General features: G+C 40.4%; 1 protein-coding gene across 4 annotated transcripts in view; it reads left to right on the top strand.

Annotated features, from left to right (window-relative positions):
• PATE2 (prostate and testis expressed 2) overlaps positions 1 to 18,100 on the top strand; it is a 114,544-nt gene that overhangs the window by 36,572 nt on the left and 59,872 nt on the right. For 2 of the 4 annotated variants that reach the window (XM_057552624.1, XM_057552623.1), the window contains exons 6-8: positions 11,858 to 11,881; positions 12,223 to 12,363; positions 12,679 to 12,872. In XM_057552624.1, coding sequence (XP_057408607.1) covers positions 11,858 to 11,881; positions 12,223 to 12,363; positions 12,679 to 12,872 — 359 coding nt within the window. Of the gene's footprint in view, positions 1 to 11,857; positions 11,882 to 12,222; positions 12,364 to 12,678; positions 13,139 to 18,100 lie in introns of those variants that run through there. The other 2 variants (XM_057552621.1, XM_057552622.1) reach the window with 1 other exon arrangement.

Below are 18,100 nucleotides of genomic sequence, written 5' to 3'. Positions count from 1 at the left end.
AGTCTCATTTGTTTATTTTTGCTTTTGTTTCCCTTGCCTGAGGAGTCATAGCCAGAAAGATTGCTAAGACCAATGTCAAAGAGCATACCGTTTTCTTCTAAAAGTTTTATGGTTTCAGATCTTACGTTCAAGTCTTCAATCCATTTTGGGTTGATTTTTGTATATGGTGTAAGATAGTGGTCCAGTTTTTGTTTTGTTTTTTGGGTTTTTTTTTTTGCATGTGGCCATCCAATTTTCCCAACACCTTTCTCCATTGTACGCTCTTTGCTCCTTCATTGTAATTAATTGTTCATTATGTATGGCTTTATTTCTGGGTTCTCAATTCTGCTTCATTGATCGATGTATCTGTTTTTCTGCCAATACCATGATGTTTTGATTACTATAGCTTTGCAATATAGTTTGAAATCAGCGAGTGTAATACCTCCAGCTTTGTTCTTTTTTTCTCAGGATTGCTTGTTATTTGGACTCTTCTGGTTCCATATAAATTTTAGAATTTTTTGTTATATTTCTGTGAAAAATGTCCTTGGAATTTTGATAAGGATTGCATTGAATCTGTAGATTGTTTTAGGTAATATGGACATTTTAACAATGTTAATGCTTCCAATCAATGAGTATGAAACACCTTTCCATTTTTTGTGTCTTCTTCAATTTCAACAATGTCTTTAGTTTTCAGTATACAGGTCTTTCACCTCCTTGGTTAAAGTTATTTTGTGGTGTTTTATTCTTTTTCTGTAAATGTAAATGGGATTGTTTTCTTAATTTCTTTTTCTGCTAGCTCATTGTTAGCATATAGAAATGCAAGATATTTTTGTAGGTTGATTTTGTACCCTGCAACTTCACTGTATTCATTCATTATTTCTAATAGTTTTTTGGTGGAGTCTTCAGGGTTTTCTATACATGAAATCATGTCATCTGCAAATATTGACAATTTTACTTCTTCCTTTGCAATTTGAATGCATTTTGTTTCTTTTTCTTGCCTAATTGCTCTGGCTAGGACTTCCAATACTATGTTGAATAAGAGTGGTAAGAGTGAAAATTCTTGTCTTGTTCCTGATTCTAGAGAGGTAGTTTTCAGTTTTCCACCATTGAGTATTAGGTTAGCTGTGGGCTTGTCATATATGGCCTTTATTATGTTGAGGTTTGTTCCTTCTATACCCATTTTATTGAGAGGTTTTCTTTTTTAATCATAAGATTCTTTTGAATCTTGTCAAATGCTTTTTTTGGATCTATTGATATGATCATGTGATTTTTTTTTTTTTTTTTAAGGATTTTCTTATTTATTTATTTATTTATTTATTTTTGGCTGTGTTGGGTCTTCGGTTCGTGCAAGGGCTTTCTCCAGTTGCGGCAAGCGGGGGCCACTCTTCATCGCGGTGCGGGGACCGCTCTTCATCGCGGTGCGCGGGCCTTTCTCTATCGCGGCCCCTCCCGTCGCGGGGCACAGGCTCCAGACGCGCAGGCTCAGCAATTGTGGCTCACGGGCCCAGCTGCTCCGTGGCATGTGGGATCTTCCCAGACCAGGGCTCGAACCCGTGTCCCCTGCATTAGCAGGCAGATTCTCAACCACTGCGCCACCAGGGAAGCCCTCATGTGATTTTTATCCTTGATTTTGTTAATGTAGTATATCACATTGATTGATTTGCAGATGTTGAACCAGCCTTGCATCCCTAGAATAGATCCCACTTGATCATGGTATATGACCCTTTTAATGTATACAGTAATACATTACAGTATTTGGTTGGCTAATATCTTGTTTTAGGATTTTTGTATCTATGACCATCAAAGATATTGGCTTATATTTTTCCTTTTTGTGTTGTCCTTCTCTAGTTTTGGTATCAAGGTAATGTTGGTCTCATAAAATTAGGGAGTGTGCCCACCTCTTCAATTTTTTGGAAGGGTTTGAGAAGGATACATATTAAATCTTCTTTGAATGTTTATTAAAATTCACCTGTGAAGCTGTCTGGTCCTGGACTTTTTTGTTTTTTGGGTGCTATTTTGTTTTTTCTATTTCTTCATGATTCAGTCTTGAAAAGCTGTACAATTCTAAGAATTTGTCCATTTCTTCTAGTTTTATCTTTTATTGGCATATAGCTCTTTATAATATTCTCTTATTATTCTTTGTATTTCTGTGGTATCCATTGCTATTTCTCCTCTTTCATTTCTTATTTCATTTATTTATCAGGCCTTCTCTATTTTTTCTTAGTGAGTCTAGCTAAAGTCTTGTCAATTTTGTTTATCTTTTCAAAGAACCAGCTGTTTGGTCAATATTTTCTATTGTCTTTTTAGTCTCTGTTTTATTTATTTGTGCTCTGATCTTTAGTTCCTTCCTTATACTGACTTTGGGCTTTGCTTTCTTCTTTTCTAGTTCCCTTAGGTGTAAGATTAGCTTGTCTATTTGAGAATTTTCTTCTTTCTTTCATAGGCCTGTATTGGTATAAACATCCCTCTAGTACTACTTTTGCTGCATCCCATAGATTTTAGGTTTTCATTTTTATTTGCCTTCAGGTATTTTTTTGATTTCTTCTTTGATATCTTCATTGACCCAATAGTTGTTCAAAAACATGTTGTTCAGTCTCCACATATTTGTTATTTTTCTAGCTTTCTTCATGTAGTTGATTTCTAGTTTCATATGACTTTGACTGGAAAAGATGCTTGGTGTGATTTCAATCTTCTTAAATTTATTAAGACTTGTTTTGTGTTCCAACATACAGTCTTTCTTTGAGAAAGTTCATGTGCACTTGAGAGGAATGTGTATTCTGCTGCATTTGAGTGGTATGTTCTATACAAATCTATCAAATCCATTGGATCAGATGTTTCATTTAAGGCTGCTCTTACCTTATTGACTTTCTGTCTGGATGATCTATCCATCGATTTAAATGGGATGTAAAAGTCCCCTACTATTGTTGTGTTGCTCTTAACTTCTCCCTTTATATCTGTTAATAATTTCTTTATGTATTTTGGTGCTCCTATGTTAGGTGCATATATATTAATAAATGTTATGTCTTCTTGATGGATTGTTCCCTTTATCATTCTATAATGTCTATGTTGGCCTCTTGTTATATTTTTTGGTTTGAAGTCTATTTTTATCTTATATGAGTATGGCTACACCCACTTTTTTTTTTTTTTTTTTTTTGGCTGCCATTTGCTTGGAATATCATCTTCCATCCCTTCGCTTTGAGACTATGTTTTCCTTTAGAGCTGAGATGGGTCTTCTGGAGGTAGCACATAGTTGGGTCTGTTTTTTCATCCATCCAACAACTCTGTGTCTTTTGATTGGTACATTCAACCATTTACATTTTGGGTGATCATTTGTCTTTTGTTTTCTGGTTGCTGTATATCTCTATTTTTTCTTTTTCCTCCTGTTTCTCTCTGCTGTTTTAGTTTGGTGGTTTTCTATAATGTTTTTCTCAGTTTCATCTTTTTTTAAAAAAATATTTTGTGTCTCTGCTCTAGATTTATATTTTGTGTTTACCCTGATGTTTGTATAAAACATCTCATAAGTAAAATAGTCCTTTTCTGCTGATAGCATCTTCATTTACCTATATGGGTTTCATTCTTTTCCTCTTCCCCTTTTATGTTTTTGTTGTCGCAAATTATCCCTTTTTATGTTATTAATTACCAAATTGGAGTAGCTATAGTTATGTTTTCTGCTTTTCCCCCCTTTTAATCTTTATGCTATAATAAAGTGTTTGAAATGTTTTGTGATATAAGAGTTGCAATTTTCTGATTCTGTCTCTCTAGTTATCACCTTCCTCAAAGTTTTGTGCACTTTTGCCTTTTTATTTTTGGTAGAAGAACTCTTTTCAACATTTCTCGTGGGGCAGGTCTAGTAGTATTGATGAACTCCCTCAGCTTTTGTTTGTCTGGGAATGCCTTTATTTCTCCTTCATATCTAAAGGATAACTTTGCTGGATAGAGAATTCTTGGCCAACAGTTTTTATCTTTCAGTATTTTGAGAATGTCATTCTACTCCCTCCTGGCTATAGAATTTCTGCTGAGAAATTTGCTGATGGCCTAACGTGGTGGGGGTGGGGGGGTGTCTTTTTGTAGGTTATCATCCTTTTTTTTCCTTGGCTACCTTTCAAATTCTTTTTTTGTCTTTGACTTTTGACAGTTTTGTCTTGGAGATGGTCTTTTTGCATTGAAGTAATTAGGTGTTCTCTTAGCTTCACAGACTTGTATATCTTGTTCCTTGCCAGGTTTAGGAAGTTTCAGGTATTATTTCTTTAAATAAACTCTCTCCTCCCTTCTCCCTCTCTTCTCCTTTTGGGATAGCCATTACCCTAATGTTGCCCTTCCTAAAAGAGTTGGATAGCTCTCGTAGACTTTCCTCATTTTTTTTTTTTTTTAGATCTTAATTCTCTTTTCTCTTCTACCTGTATCATTTCTAGATTTCTATCTTCTAGCTTGCTAATTCTGTCTTCCATATGATCTGCTCTATTTCCAGTGCTTTCTAATGCATTGTCCATCTTGTTTATTGAGTTCTTCAGCTCCAGAATAATTTCTGCTTGCTTCATTCTTAGGGTTTCAATCTCTTTGGTAAAGTATTCCTTCTGTTCATTAATTTTATTCCTGAGCTCATTGAATTGCCTTGCTTGTAGCTCACTGAATTTCATGACAGCTATTTTGAATTCTCTATCAGTTAGACTGTAATATTCTGTGACTTTAAGTTTGATTTCTGGAAAATTTTCATTTTCTTTTTGTGTATTACTGTGGTTCTTCATGGTGCTTGATAAGTTGTTCCTCTGCCAGTACATTTGAAGTAGCAATCACCTTTCTTCTTTAGATTAAGCTTTTTTTTTTTTAACTTGATTCTAATGATTCAACAGGTTAGAAATTAGAGACCTCTCTTTTGTTTTGCAATAAGTGGCACTATAGTACAAGTTTTTGGGGTTTCTTGCACCTGAACTGCCTCTGGCTATGTTTGAGAGTCTGCACTCTGTCACAGCTGTAGCCCAGTGCCCGCCTTAACGCTGCTTGTGCCTCTGGAGTTATTGGTGTCTTACTATTGCCAGTGTCTCTGGCCTCACCTCCTAGGGCACAGGGATGGCAGGCACTTCCATTGCAGCTTGGATCTCCTGAGTTGCACTCTCCACTGCTGTGGGGGAGGAAGGGAGCTGGGATCAGCATACCTCTGCCATTTTGGGTATTGTTGGGTTGGTGGGAGCCACTGCTGTAGGTGGTGGCCTAGGGACCAGAGTTGTGGATGCCTCTGTGGCTGGAGGGATGAGATCACAGGCTCCTCTGTCCCTGCTGTTCAGTTACCTGTGTCTGTGAGCACCGCCACAGCTGGGGGACCAGAGGCATGTGGCTATCTCTCCTGCTGCTACCAGGTTCTCTGGGTCTGCAGGCTCAGCCAAAGTGGCCAGGGACCCAGGATTGTAAGCAACACTTGTGCTGTTGCCCTGGTTCTGCCTCCTCTTTGTATTCCAGCCCGCCTACCTTTAGATATACAGATGTATGGGTTTTCTGGCATCCTGAGTGTGTTGGGAAGAGCTGCTCTGTTGAATTGTGGATGTTTCACTGATCAAAGGGGAGAGACAAAGGATGCATCTCAATTCGCCATGATGCTGATGTCAATGCCATTATTTTTTAAATAAATATTCTGTAATTTGAAAGCCCATGATTGGCTGCAAAAGTCTGAGCTGAAGTTTTGAATCTACTACTTTGCTTTGGGAAGACCACCATTGTAGGCAGGGGATTTCTATATTGCTCTCTATGTGTGAAGAGAGATAGCAAGAGGATTAAATAATATTATATCCCCAAATGAATCAGGAGTCAGAGAGGTGACTGTGTTGGTGTTACCATATGTGCAGGGTGATGGGGTAGCAGAATAGGTTGCTAATCTAGATACATAAGTTTTGTGAAACACAGTGTAATAGTTTCTATGTCATTTCTTTATCTGATATATTCAAAACCTCCCAGGAAGTCTTTGCTTTAAATTCATATAACAAATATTATCTAAATTGTAAGATACTTGTGATCTAAATGGCCTCTATGGAAATGGAGAGAGAAGCCAGCTAATCCAGGATGAACATGTTGTTCACAGAAATAGGAGCCTTCACAATTGGCTACAATGTAGAGATAAAGGAATTCTTCGTACCCAGTACTATCTATCTCCCAATCAAGATTGGATGGGAAGAGTGACATCCTTGAATGAGAAAGCGAAGGTACTGTGAAGAAAAGAGAGTAAGGAAAGAGAGGCAGAGAGATTGCCAGTGACAGCAAAGGCATGTACATGGGAGGATCTGGGGAGGCAAGCAGTGGAAATCTTGATGGCAGTTTTTGAACAGTATCAGGGAACTTCCTGATTAGAGGGCAGTGCCTTCTCTTCCCTCCCTCTGAGACAGAAGCTCTCTATTACTCTCTTGCTGAGTTCCTGGCTCCCATCACTAACTGTAGTATGAGTGAGGGAGTTTTTGATTCTCCTCTCTACTGAAGGGTAATATGTGAGTTCACATGATCTGGAGCCTTCAGAAAATCATTGGGTAATTGATATAGTCCCTGTTACAGTGTGCTAAAGCTTGGGAAATTTTGCCTGACCTAGGCTTGGCTGGGAAATAGGTTGTCTCCCAAGAATCCTGACACTCCCTGCAGGCTCTCTCCTTCCTTTTACCCAACTACCTCCTCTTCCCCTCCCAAGCCAACTAGAGAACACTGCCAATTCCCAGAAGTTTGGAACATCTAGAAGGGCTCTGGTGGGTTGCCAGCATTCTCCAAGAGTTGGGAACTCTATAAATGAAGAGGAGACACAAAGAGAGCCTCCCTAGCCATTAAACGCAAGCTTTTGGGGCTCTATGCATCCTCTGGCTGTTTCGTAGACTGTGACCATCCGGAATTGTAGACTGGGGTCCGGTCTCACCCAGGAACAATTACAGAGCTCAGTGAACATCCTTGATGTCCACTCACCAAGGAAAACCCGACAGTCTGCTCGGAACCTGAGCCTCCATCTTCAAAGGTCATTCTAGAAGAAACTGTTCCTCATCTTGGGAACAGGAACACACAAGCCAGATCTAAGCCTCGGTGGCAGGTAAAGTTTAACAGGCCACTCTTGCAGCCACCGCCCCTGCCAGGTTCTTCCTCATCCCAAACCAGAGCTTCAGCTGCAGGCCCTAGCCCACTGTCCTCTCTGGGCAGGTGACACTTTCAGAGAGTGGCTCCTGCTGGCTGAGGTTTCTGACATCTATGCTGGCTAGGAGGTCAAAGCTACTATGGAAAACTAGAAAAAGCATTCCATGTTCTTACCTGAGCCCAACCATACGGCTTTTTATTTGGGTAGTCCTGGTGAGCACACACCTGCTTCACTCTTGGCCTGGGGAAATAGAGATAATGGATCCCACAGTGTCATGTTTGCAAGTGTCAGCCACTTCCAAATGAACTTCTGAAGAAAACTGTATGAAGTTAAAGTCCGTGTTATCATTCTGGTGGGCATTGTACTTGGGTTTTTTTGGGTAAGCAAGAACAGGCAGAATACACAGCTAGGGGGCAATATAACCTCTACTCCCTCTTCTCCAGCCTGACGCGTCAATGTCCCAGCAGCCTGTAGTAGGAAGGACACATGATGAGCATCCATTGTGACTGCAGTCCTAGAGAATAGGCTGGGGACTGTTTGGGGTGGCTTGCAGGAGCCTCCCATCTGTACTCATCACTCCTAAAGTTGGTGGGCTACTATCAGAGCTCCAGACTGGAAGGCAATAGCTGGGGTGATGGGATGGGGCTTGAGAGAATGGTCTCAAGGCAAAGCCCTGTCTGCCTTAGAGACTGAGATCCTGGTGACTCATTCTAGGAAGAGTCTCAGGAGATGGGGTCATGGAGAAATCTTTCGGAGGAGTCCTTATGAAACAGTTAGTAGTTATTCCTGGCCTTCCCACAACTGATCCCCTTTTCAGCTACTTTACATGAGTTAAGCTCCTAAGCCCAACATGTAGTAGGAGCTGAACTGATGAAAAGTGGTGACTCAGAATCCATACCTAACTCTAAGTTCATATTCCTTGTTTCTCTTACCTGTCAGACATGACTCCTGACCTGTTAGCCGAGAGGACATGGATCAGGATCTCCCTCTGCCTTTACACTGTGGTGAAATTTTAATTCAGTCCTGTTTCGTAGGTGTAAAATCAAGGCATTGGGCTATATTGCTTCTATGCCCAACTCCTCTATTTTACCCTTGAAGCGTACCTTCAAGGCTGTCCAAGGCTAGTAAGTTGAGAAGATGGTTAAAGGAGGGTAAGTGGGGTCAGGTCAGGAGGCGGATTTGGGCTGAATATAGAGGAGGAGAGGGTGGGTCGGTGGTTTCTGGGGTGAGATCCAGACATGCAGGGAAACATCCTGGGATTGATCCAGGCTGCTAGAGGGAGCAGGCGTCGGAGGCAGGTCTTAACGTCAGGCGATCTGCTGGCCTGGGAGTGAGGCAGGTAAGAGGTCCTGGGGAAGAGACGTGCCTGTTTCCCCACCACACACATCCTTTCTCCTGCCTGGATGAGGGCTCTAATGGAAACCTGTAGTAAAGTAAGTCTCTGTCTCCTCACCGACCGATCAGGGACAAGGTGATTCCACTCTCAGGTCTCCTCCCTGCTGAGCAAGGCCAGAGGCAGCGCTTGTTTGAGGTTGGCTGAAATGCTTGAAGAGGATATTGCTGAATGCAGGAAACATTTGGGGAGAACTTTTGTTTTTATTTTATTTTCCCTTGCATCCCATGCCCTTTCACTGTTCTCCTACAGAGGCAAAGTAAACCCAATTTTGGGCTGACTACAGAGGAGCCTAATTTGGCCTCAAAGGCATTGGTTTTCCTTCCTTCTGTAGAGATAGGGGATGGGAACAGCTTGTGCCCTGGATAGGACAGGAGCAGGACAGGACAGGACAGCAAGTCCCACAGCACCCCTGGTCTAGGAAGGAGCAGCAAGGAGCGGAACAGCCTTGAATGGGAGCCAGGGGTGGGGGGAGCCAGTGCAGGCCCTGGCCCCAGGAGAGGTGGGGTGCTGGGAACCAAGTTCTTGGGGCTCATTTAGAGGCGGGGAGGAAAGAGAGGGTTGGAAAGCATGTCCTCCTCCATCTGTGGCAGGGAGAGGTTCCCCAGGTATCTCAGGTCTGTCTGTGACCCATAGTAAGGTCCTGGGGTGAGAGGTGTTGAAAGGCCAAGCATCTGGCAAAGCTTCCGGTTGAGTCAAAGGCAGGCTCAGGTATTAGCCTTTTGAAAGGGGTTTACCAGGGGATCAGCTCCTGAGTCTCCTGAATCTCTACTTCTGGGCCTCACATTCTAGGAGGGGTAGTGAGGTAGAGCAATAAGGGTGCAAATTCCACAACAAAAACTCAGAATATCACATATATCATGTCAACTGTGATAGTCTTTAATAACATGAATATGAGATATATGTACAGAAATAACATTATATGGAGATATGGCAAAATATTCACATTGTTATTCTCAGATTCAGGGGCACAAAGAGAATTTTAATTACTTCTTAATAAGTTTGGTATAATTCCAAAATTTCTGTGACTTTTATTCTGAGAATAATGTTGTTCAAAGTTGCCTGAACAAACACAGGGGAAAGACTTGGGTTGCATGAAGTTTGGGATTGAGGCCCAGATTTTAATTACTGATGCAGGAGCATCTTCCCAGGGAGAATAAAAGGCTCTTTGCTTGGAGCGGTCAGCTTAATGCTCTTAGCTCAGACCCCCTGGGACTTCCATCCATCTATTGCTGCCTGTGTCTCACACGTTCCAAATGCAAGACTTACAAAGGTGGTCCCTTCGTGAATTACTTCCCTGACAATGGCCTGTAAGTCTTAAATCCCAGTCAGGCTTGTGGGAGCCCTAGTTTCAGTGGGAGTTTGCCCATGAATAATATTTTCTCTGCTAGCAAGAGAGAGATTCTTTTTTTTATACGGAGACAGTATTTTTCTTACCCCTTCTCCCTCTCTCCCACTGTCATCTGATGATTCAGGGTACATGTCACTCTAGAGCTCCAGCCCTGGGAACCCTTCTCCAGATTGTAGAGAGGAGACAGCACGGTGGAATGGAAAGATAACTGAATCAGACAGATGTGCGCCTTGTTACCTGGGGAAAGATACTCCAACTCTAAGCGCTCCTGGTTGTCAACTGTAAGATGAGGTCAATTATTTCCAACCTATGAAGCTGTTCAGAAAATTCAAAAGATGAAGTGTGTCACATGCCCAAAGAATGTTGGACTCCCCGTAGGTCTTAATGTTTGTTCCCTCCCCTTTGCCATTACCCACGTGTGAGTTTATTAAGTCCTAACAACTATATCAGCTATACCTCTGAGAGTTCCTGTTTTCACCTATGCAGTCACAGAGGCACAGAGAAGTTCAGTAACTGATTTGAGGTCACACAGCAGGGAGGTAGCACACTTGGGCTTCCATCCCAGGTGTGCAGGGAGTACAGTCAGAATGAAGATTACATGAGGGATCCTACTTGGGTAGAGCACGTGTCTGGCTCTGGGAATGAGCCCACTCAGGTAAAGAGGCCCCACACTCACTCCCTCCCCAAGACAGGGGAGTCTGCCATCACCACGGCCTGTCTTCTCTGTCGTGACTCCTAATTGCAAGGTGAAGGCCAGGAACTTCATCCTGCAAACTTGGAATTAGAGGCTGTCAGAACAGAGGCACCCTTCCCTCGTGCCTCTCAGGTGAACCATACGAATCGTGCCATCCAGTTTGTCTTCAGATATTTTTGATTCTCTGATATGTGCAAGGCATCATTCTAGGTGCTGAGGAGAAAGGAGCGAAACACAGGAAACTCTTGCGTTTGTGGAGCTTTCGTTCTTGTGAGGGGAGAGAGACAGAATAACCATAAATAAGGAAAAGCTATAGAATGACAAACTGGGTTAAGTACTCTGGAGAAAAAATCAAATAGGAAAGGGGCATGGGAAGTGTGGTAAGGGAGTTTTGTGTGTGCATATATATATCTGTATCCATATGTATATTTTCTAATACTGCCACATTCCCTTTCTAGTGAGTAATCCGAATATTTCTTCCTCTTTCTCCCCATCACCCCCAGTGTACGTCTCTCCACTGTAATCACTTATGATCTTTGTCCGCCTTGAAAATTTTAACGAATAAAGCTGGAGGGAAGCGGAGGTCACTTTCCTTCCTGGGCTGTCCCATCCATCTCTCAGAGAGGGATGCTATACCAGGCAGTCAGACCGTATCTGGGGAATCGGCTCTGATCCCGGTGACTCACTTTGTGAGGATGTAGTGCCTCTGGAGGTCATGCTGAGGCGAATGTCCAGGAGGGTTGTGGTACCTTAAAGGGCCTGAGAAACTCACTCACAGATGCTCAGTGACCCCAGCTTTGTTACAGCTGAGTGGACATCATGTAGATGTGGACTTACACATGTTTTGTGTAGACCAACAAACAGAAATACAACCCAGTGAAGAGGTACTAAGGAGAGAGATTGGACACCAACATTAATTAGTATCTCATGATAGAGCTAACAAAAATGACATGGGACATCTGCCTGGCCTGAGTTCTAAGTAGGTGGAAACGAAGACAGGATGTACTGTCTCTTGGGAACGCTGTAGAGAGGATTCAGGTGGTTTGACCTGAAATTTATGATTTTGTGATTCTAGTGGGATGCCTGAGGGCAGGTGATGGGGATAAAAAAAGCTGGAGCCTCCCACTGGGACCTTCTCAGGAATGGGCCCCAGGATGTTCCAGTTGCTTCTGCTGGGCATATTCACAGTGCTCTTCATGAATGAGAGTAAGGCCTGTTGAGGGTGGCACTTAGGTGGGCAAATGGGTGGGCAGAGAATGTATGGGGAGGAAGAGAGGGATTTGGTGACTTGACTCTTGGGGCTGGTGTGAAGTGGTTCAAGGAGAATTTTTCTTCTTCTCTTTACAGGAGACAGAGTCCTGACATCAAAATGTACGGTGTAGTTCATTTTCAGTTCCTGGGTAAATAATACCACAATGAGAGGGGACATTTTTAAGTTCTTTACACGTCATCTCTCTACCCTCCCTGACTACCCACCACTCTCCTCACTGACTGTTCTAGTGTCTTCTTTCAGCCCCCAGCCTTGGGTGGGGGGCGCTCCTTAACTTCTTGAAGGGAGTAATGACCCCCTGACAGCAGCTGAGAGGGGTGTCAGCATCCTTCTTTTGAGTGTGACACCACCCGTGTATAAATGTTTACAGGTGGGGGCAGGCTTCTGGAGCAGAATCCCTGTCCCTAGAACTCTGCATCAAAGTTTTCCTCTCTTTCTTCAGTTTTTCGATTTTGCAATTATTGTAAAGATTTTAATGGAATGCAGTGTCGCAGACCTATGAAGCAGTGTTGGAAGTTTAATTTATTGCTGCATAACAGGAGTTGTACCACAGACCACTTTTACTTTAGTGATCGTGTTACAGGTAAGGGGGGGTAGAAAGAGACAAAAAATATTACCAGTGGTGCCCACAGCCCCTGGACTCAAGATGTGGAGGGAGACTGGGACCAGGGGAGGGTGAGGAAAGTGGGATTCTCCATACACAGACCTGGGATGGAGGCTGTATGGGGGGCAGATGTCTTTAGCCTGGTCCTATTTAGAGAGACACAGATGAGATGCAGACACAGCCTTGGGGCTCATTCCTGTGTATAGAAAACTTTGAGGTTCTGGGGAGAAGTCATCGCTAAGAAGATGGTGAGAGTAAGCAAGGTGGTCACATTTGCTTTTCTCTTCTCTTTAGGGAGACATCTCTACCGTTACTCAGCACTATCTTGCAGGCCTTGTGAAGAGGGAGTGTTCCAAGTATTTCATGACTTAGTGAGAGAAACATATTGCTGTAATCATGACAACAGGTGTAATGATGGAAGCTCTCTCCCAGAAAAGTCAAAGATATTTGGACTAGAAGGAAAGGAAAGTATATATGATACTGAACAGGTTAGCTACAAATAAAATGATTAACATTTTGAAACCATCTCTCCCAGTAATTTTTGCCCTTCCCTTACCCGATGGCAACATCATCTTACATTTTGTTTTTGTTAATAATGTTTTGTTTCTTTATTAAAAAATGTATCAAGAGTAGTTTGAAAAGTGCTTGCTTTCTTCTCATTATATAACTTACAATATGGATTGAGCATCTTATCTATGTTTGGCAAGTTGTCATACTCCTTTCTAAGTTTGAATCAGCTTCCAAAATTTTATCCTTTGTGCTGTCAAATGTCATGAAACATCTCTGAGAGTTCCTTCAATGTGAAGTTTTTCAACAGCATCACTTCCTTAGAGACACATTCATCCTTTACAACTATTTTCCTCACTTAAAACTTTATATTCACCTTCACTAAGTTCTGCCTCCTGCGTATCTAGAACTGTTTTTTGAATGGCAGCAGTGTCAGCACTCCCATGGTCATCTTTATCTTCTAACTCCATTTACATTCTATCCAAATCCTGCAGTTTTTTGCACAGGACAGTCTCTTACTACTGTGCAAAACAAGGACTGCCTGTAATTCTTCGAATATGGGTGCAAATTTCACAATTGCATCCTTATCTGCACTTGTAGCTGTACCAGGTATCTTAACATTAATCAATTCATGTTGACCTCTGAAACGATGAAACCAGGCTTTACTGGCAGTAAACAGATGTCCTTGTAACTACCATTTTCCTTCAGTGTAGCAACTAACTTCAATGCCAAACTGATTGGGATTTGTTTTTGATTGCAGTCCTCAATCCAAAGTAGAAGTAAATGCTCCAGTTCAACCATGAGCGGCTTTCTTTTCCTAGTGCAATTCAAACTAAGAGATGTTGAAGCAACTTTATCTTGTTTTTATATTCATCAGTCTTTTAAAATATGTTTTGTCTTGTAGCTTCATGTAGGCCTAGGTCTCGTCCTACCTTTGCTTTGCTGTGGCTATTTTCGAATCTTCTAACCACATCTAATTTCACTTCCAGTGTTATCACTTTTCATTTCTTTGTTCTGTCATATTTGTTGACTAATTCCCTCTTTTGATTATCCATTTTTGTAAAATGTCACATGGGTTTATCACTGGGAGACAAGGAGGCGACACAACTACATGCTTTACTATCTGTGTGTGACTAATAGATGTTCAGTGACCAATCACCAAGACTTTGAAAGAAGTAACTGTTACTGTTCATGATGCACATCTTTTATTTGCATAATGATTTTGGAATAAAGAACTAGTAGCAAAGTTTATGCAATAGTTCACAGTTAATATTGTTACAACTAAAAGTTCAGCCTCATTGTTGGGGGACAAGTGTTGTTTAACTACACTGTGAAAACTGATATTCATGCATGTTGAATTGTTGCAAAGGACTACCTGTATCTTATTATATGAATCTTAGCTATATATTTATATACACATATATATTATTCTAGGGTGTGTCGTATTCCTCCTGATATGCAGACTTATGATGGTTATTAGTTTCTACCATATTCTATTTCTATAAAGAAGAAAATATTTTAATATACAAATTAATTTTAAAATATTTTCAATTTATATATGCTGGAATTTCCCCCAAATTGTATCGGGTTAGAATGAATATTATACTTTAACATCTTTCAAAGTAGAAAATATGGTAGATTCTTCCATTCAGGGTTGTTTAATTAGTTTATTTGAATAGAATGGAGATACTAGCAGCAGGTTGCACATGTGAAATGATTCATGGGGGACTTACTGTGATGTGTGGTTAGTGTCTAGAATGGTCTCAAATAAGTCAAAACTAGAAACTAAGAGGAAGCGTCACATTAATAAAGAGATACAACGTGAGGAAGGTAACTGGTAGCAGGAAGAGTAGCAGGTACACGCTGAGTGATACAGATGTGATATCACACATTTATAACTAAGCTTGAAGTGAAGATTCCTAAAGCACTGTGGCAAAGCCCCTAGAGTTTCATCATATCCAGAAGACTCCAGGTCTGGTCTTCCTGAGCCTATCCTGTATGTTTCCCATCTTGGATTTTCATGAGATTCTGACTCCCCTTTGCCCCATGTTACAACACCCCATCACCCCCTAATTTTCAACTCCATTCTTTATATTTTACAGAACAAACAACAAACAAATGGGAAGTAGAGGGAACAGTGAGGGAGGCCAGACCCTGAGCAAATGCAGTAGTTCTAGATTCAGGTCCAGAATTCTCTTCCAGCCAAAGATCCCTTGGTTGGTGGTGGACCTAAGCTGGCAAAACTGATCAAAGAAGACAAACCAACTGTATGGAACTTTCAATCTGGAGGGTTATTAATATCAGGAAAAACAGGGTTTCTTTTGTATAAATGTGTGTAAAAATCATAGATTTCCAATAGAAATGTGTTCATTATTGAAAAATTGTCAGGAAATCACATCTCAAAACTTTTGATTGCAAAGTTTATACAAGTGCAACTTGTATTAGAATCCAGGAACCTGGCTCTAAAACCTCAGTAGGCTCTGTCCAGAGATATTATATGATCTGGGGCTTCCAATTTGACTTTATGTTTTAATGGACTGGGCTCTAAAACAACTGCTGAATGTTTCAAAACGTGCCTTGTGAGTATTCAACACATGTATGTGGATTTCTTGAATTATGCTGGTAAGGTGCTGCTAATGGTGACAAAGAGAAACTGGAAAAATGAAAAATTATTTTTACTCTTTCAGCCATTTGGATATATATTTATTTGTTGTTCTATTGCGGATTCGCTGGGGCAGGGAAACCTGCCCGTGGGCCCTCAGGCAGAGGTACTAGCCACCAGGAAGGATGTTATGAGCTGCAACTGGGAAGAGGCTGTGAGTCAGGAGGCTGAAGGTGTTTGCTGTGGAGTTCTTGGGTTGATTTTAAAGCTTTGCTTAGGACTGTCTAGGTAGGACTACGGTCTCTCAGTTGGGACAAGTTGGATGCTAGCAGTATAGTTTATGGATCTCCACAATTTCCATTATAAAAAAGGCAGAACAAGTAGGATAGTAAAAAGAAAATGCCATATAAAAAGTCAGGGTCTACTAGAATAGCCTAAGCCCTCAAAGATCTCAGAAATATAGAAGTACGCCACTAACATTCCTTCTGCAAAAATCGAGCTACATTCTGTGCAAGAAAGGAGCTGTAGGTAGAAATGAATTGAGCAGGGTAAAAAGACTAAGGAATAGGCAAAAGTTCAATTATTGGTAGGAGAGGAAACAAGAGGTAGCAAATCCTGGAAATTATTATAGAGGTTTATTTACAAAGATAAAAACCAATTAACTACTTTGCTTTCAGTGCATTCAAGAGATCAAGCTAGGAAATCTCTCCTGGTCCAGTTCCATCCCTGACATAAGAATCTGCTTCCGTACTGGAAAAATACCTTTAATTTAAATATGTATGACATAAAAAGACTGCAAATGAACCTCATATAATAATATGTAAGAAAAGTAAATTGAATACCATATTAGGGAAAACAAAGCAATACTGGAAGAACATGTCTCTAAAATAGAAACTCAATGTGACATTTCAAAGTTAACCAAAAGAAAAGAAATGAGGGAAATGATAGAAACTATGAAAAAGCAGCATAAATCAAAATAAAAATAGGTTCAGAGCCTTCTTTAAACGTCAATGGACTAAACGCTCCAATCTAAAGATATAGAGTGGCTGATTGGATGAAAACAAGCCTCAACAAATTTAAGAGGATAAAAATCATACCAAGCATTTTTTCCAACCACAACGGTATGAAACTAGAAATCAATTACAGAAAGAAAAAGGGGAAAACCACAAACACATGTATACTAAACAACATCCAACTAAAAAAACCAATGGGTCAATGATGAAATCAAAGAGGAAATCAAAAAATACCCTGAGACAAATGAAAATGGAAACACAATTTTCCAAGATCCATGGGATGCAAAAAAAAAAAAAACAGTTCTTAGAGGGAAATTTATAGTGACACAGGCCATCCCAAATAAACAAGAAAAAACTCAAATAAGCAACCTAAACTACCACCTAAAAGAAAAAGAAGAATAAACAAAGCCCAAATTGAGCAGAAGGAAATAATAAAATCAGAGAGGAAATGAATAAAATAGAGACCTAAAAGAAAAACCAATAGGAAAAATAAACAAAGAAAACCAATAGAAAAAAAAATCAATGAAACCAAGTGCTGGTTTTTTGAAAAGATAAAAAGAATTGACAAACCTTTATCCAGGCTCACCAAGAATAAGAGAGGACTCAAATGAACAAAATAAGAAATTAAAGAGGTGAAATAAGAATCAATACCATAGAGATACAAAAAAGCATAAGAGAATACTATAAACAGTTATATGCCAACAAATTGGACAACCTAGAAAAAAATGGACAAATTTCTAGAAACATACAAGCTGCCATGACTGAATCAAGAAGAAGCAGGCAATTTGAAGAGGCAGATCATGAGAGGTGAAATTGAATTTATAATAATAATGATTTAAAAAACCTCCCAGGAAATAGAAATAAAAGTCCAGGACTAGGAGGCTTCACAGGGGAAGTCTACCAAACATATAAAGACATACTTATCCTTCTCAAGCTATTCCAAAAAAAAAAAAAAAAAATGAAGAGGAGGGAACACTGCCAAATTCACTTTATGATACCACCAACATCCTGATAGCAAAACCAGGCAAAGACACTATGAAAAGGAAAATGTCAGGCCAATATATTTGAGGAATATAGATGCAAAAATTCTCAACAAAATATTAGCAAACCTAATCCAACAATATATAAAAAGGTTCATACACTGTGACCAAGTTGGATTTATTCCAAGGTCACAAGGATGATTCAGCTTTCACAAATCAATCAATGTGATACACCACATTAACGAAAGGATGGATAAAAATCACACAATCATCTCAATAGATGCAGAAAAAGATTTGACAAAATTCAGCATCCATTCATGATAAAAACTCTCATGAAAGTTGGTATAGAGAGACCATACCTCAACATAATAAAGGCCATTTATGACAAACCCACAGCCAACATCACACTCAAGTGAAATCTGGGATTTCCCGCTAAATTCAGGAACAAGACAAGGTTGCCCACTCTCACCACTTCTATTTAACAGAGTATTGGAAGTCCTAGCCCGAGAAATCAGACAAAAAAAAAAAAAAAAGAATACCCAATATTTGCAGATGACATGATAACTTCATACAGAGAACCCTAAAGTCTCCACCCAAAACTAGTTAGAACTAAT

The sequence above is a fragment of the Balaenoptera acutorostrata genome, chromosome 9, assembly GCF_949987535.1.
Source record: "Balaenoptera acutorostrata chromosome 9, mBalAcu1.1, whole genome shotgun sequence".
Taxonomy (NCBI): Eukaryota; Metazoa; Chordata; class Mammalia; order Artiodactyla; family Balaenopteridae; genus Balaenoptera; species Balaenoptera acutorostrata.
This window is presented reverse-complemented; position numbering and strand designations above follow the sequence as displayed.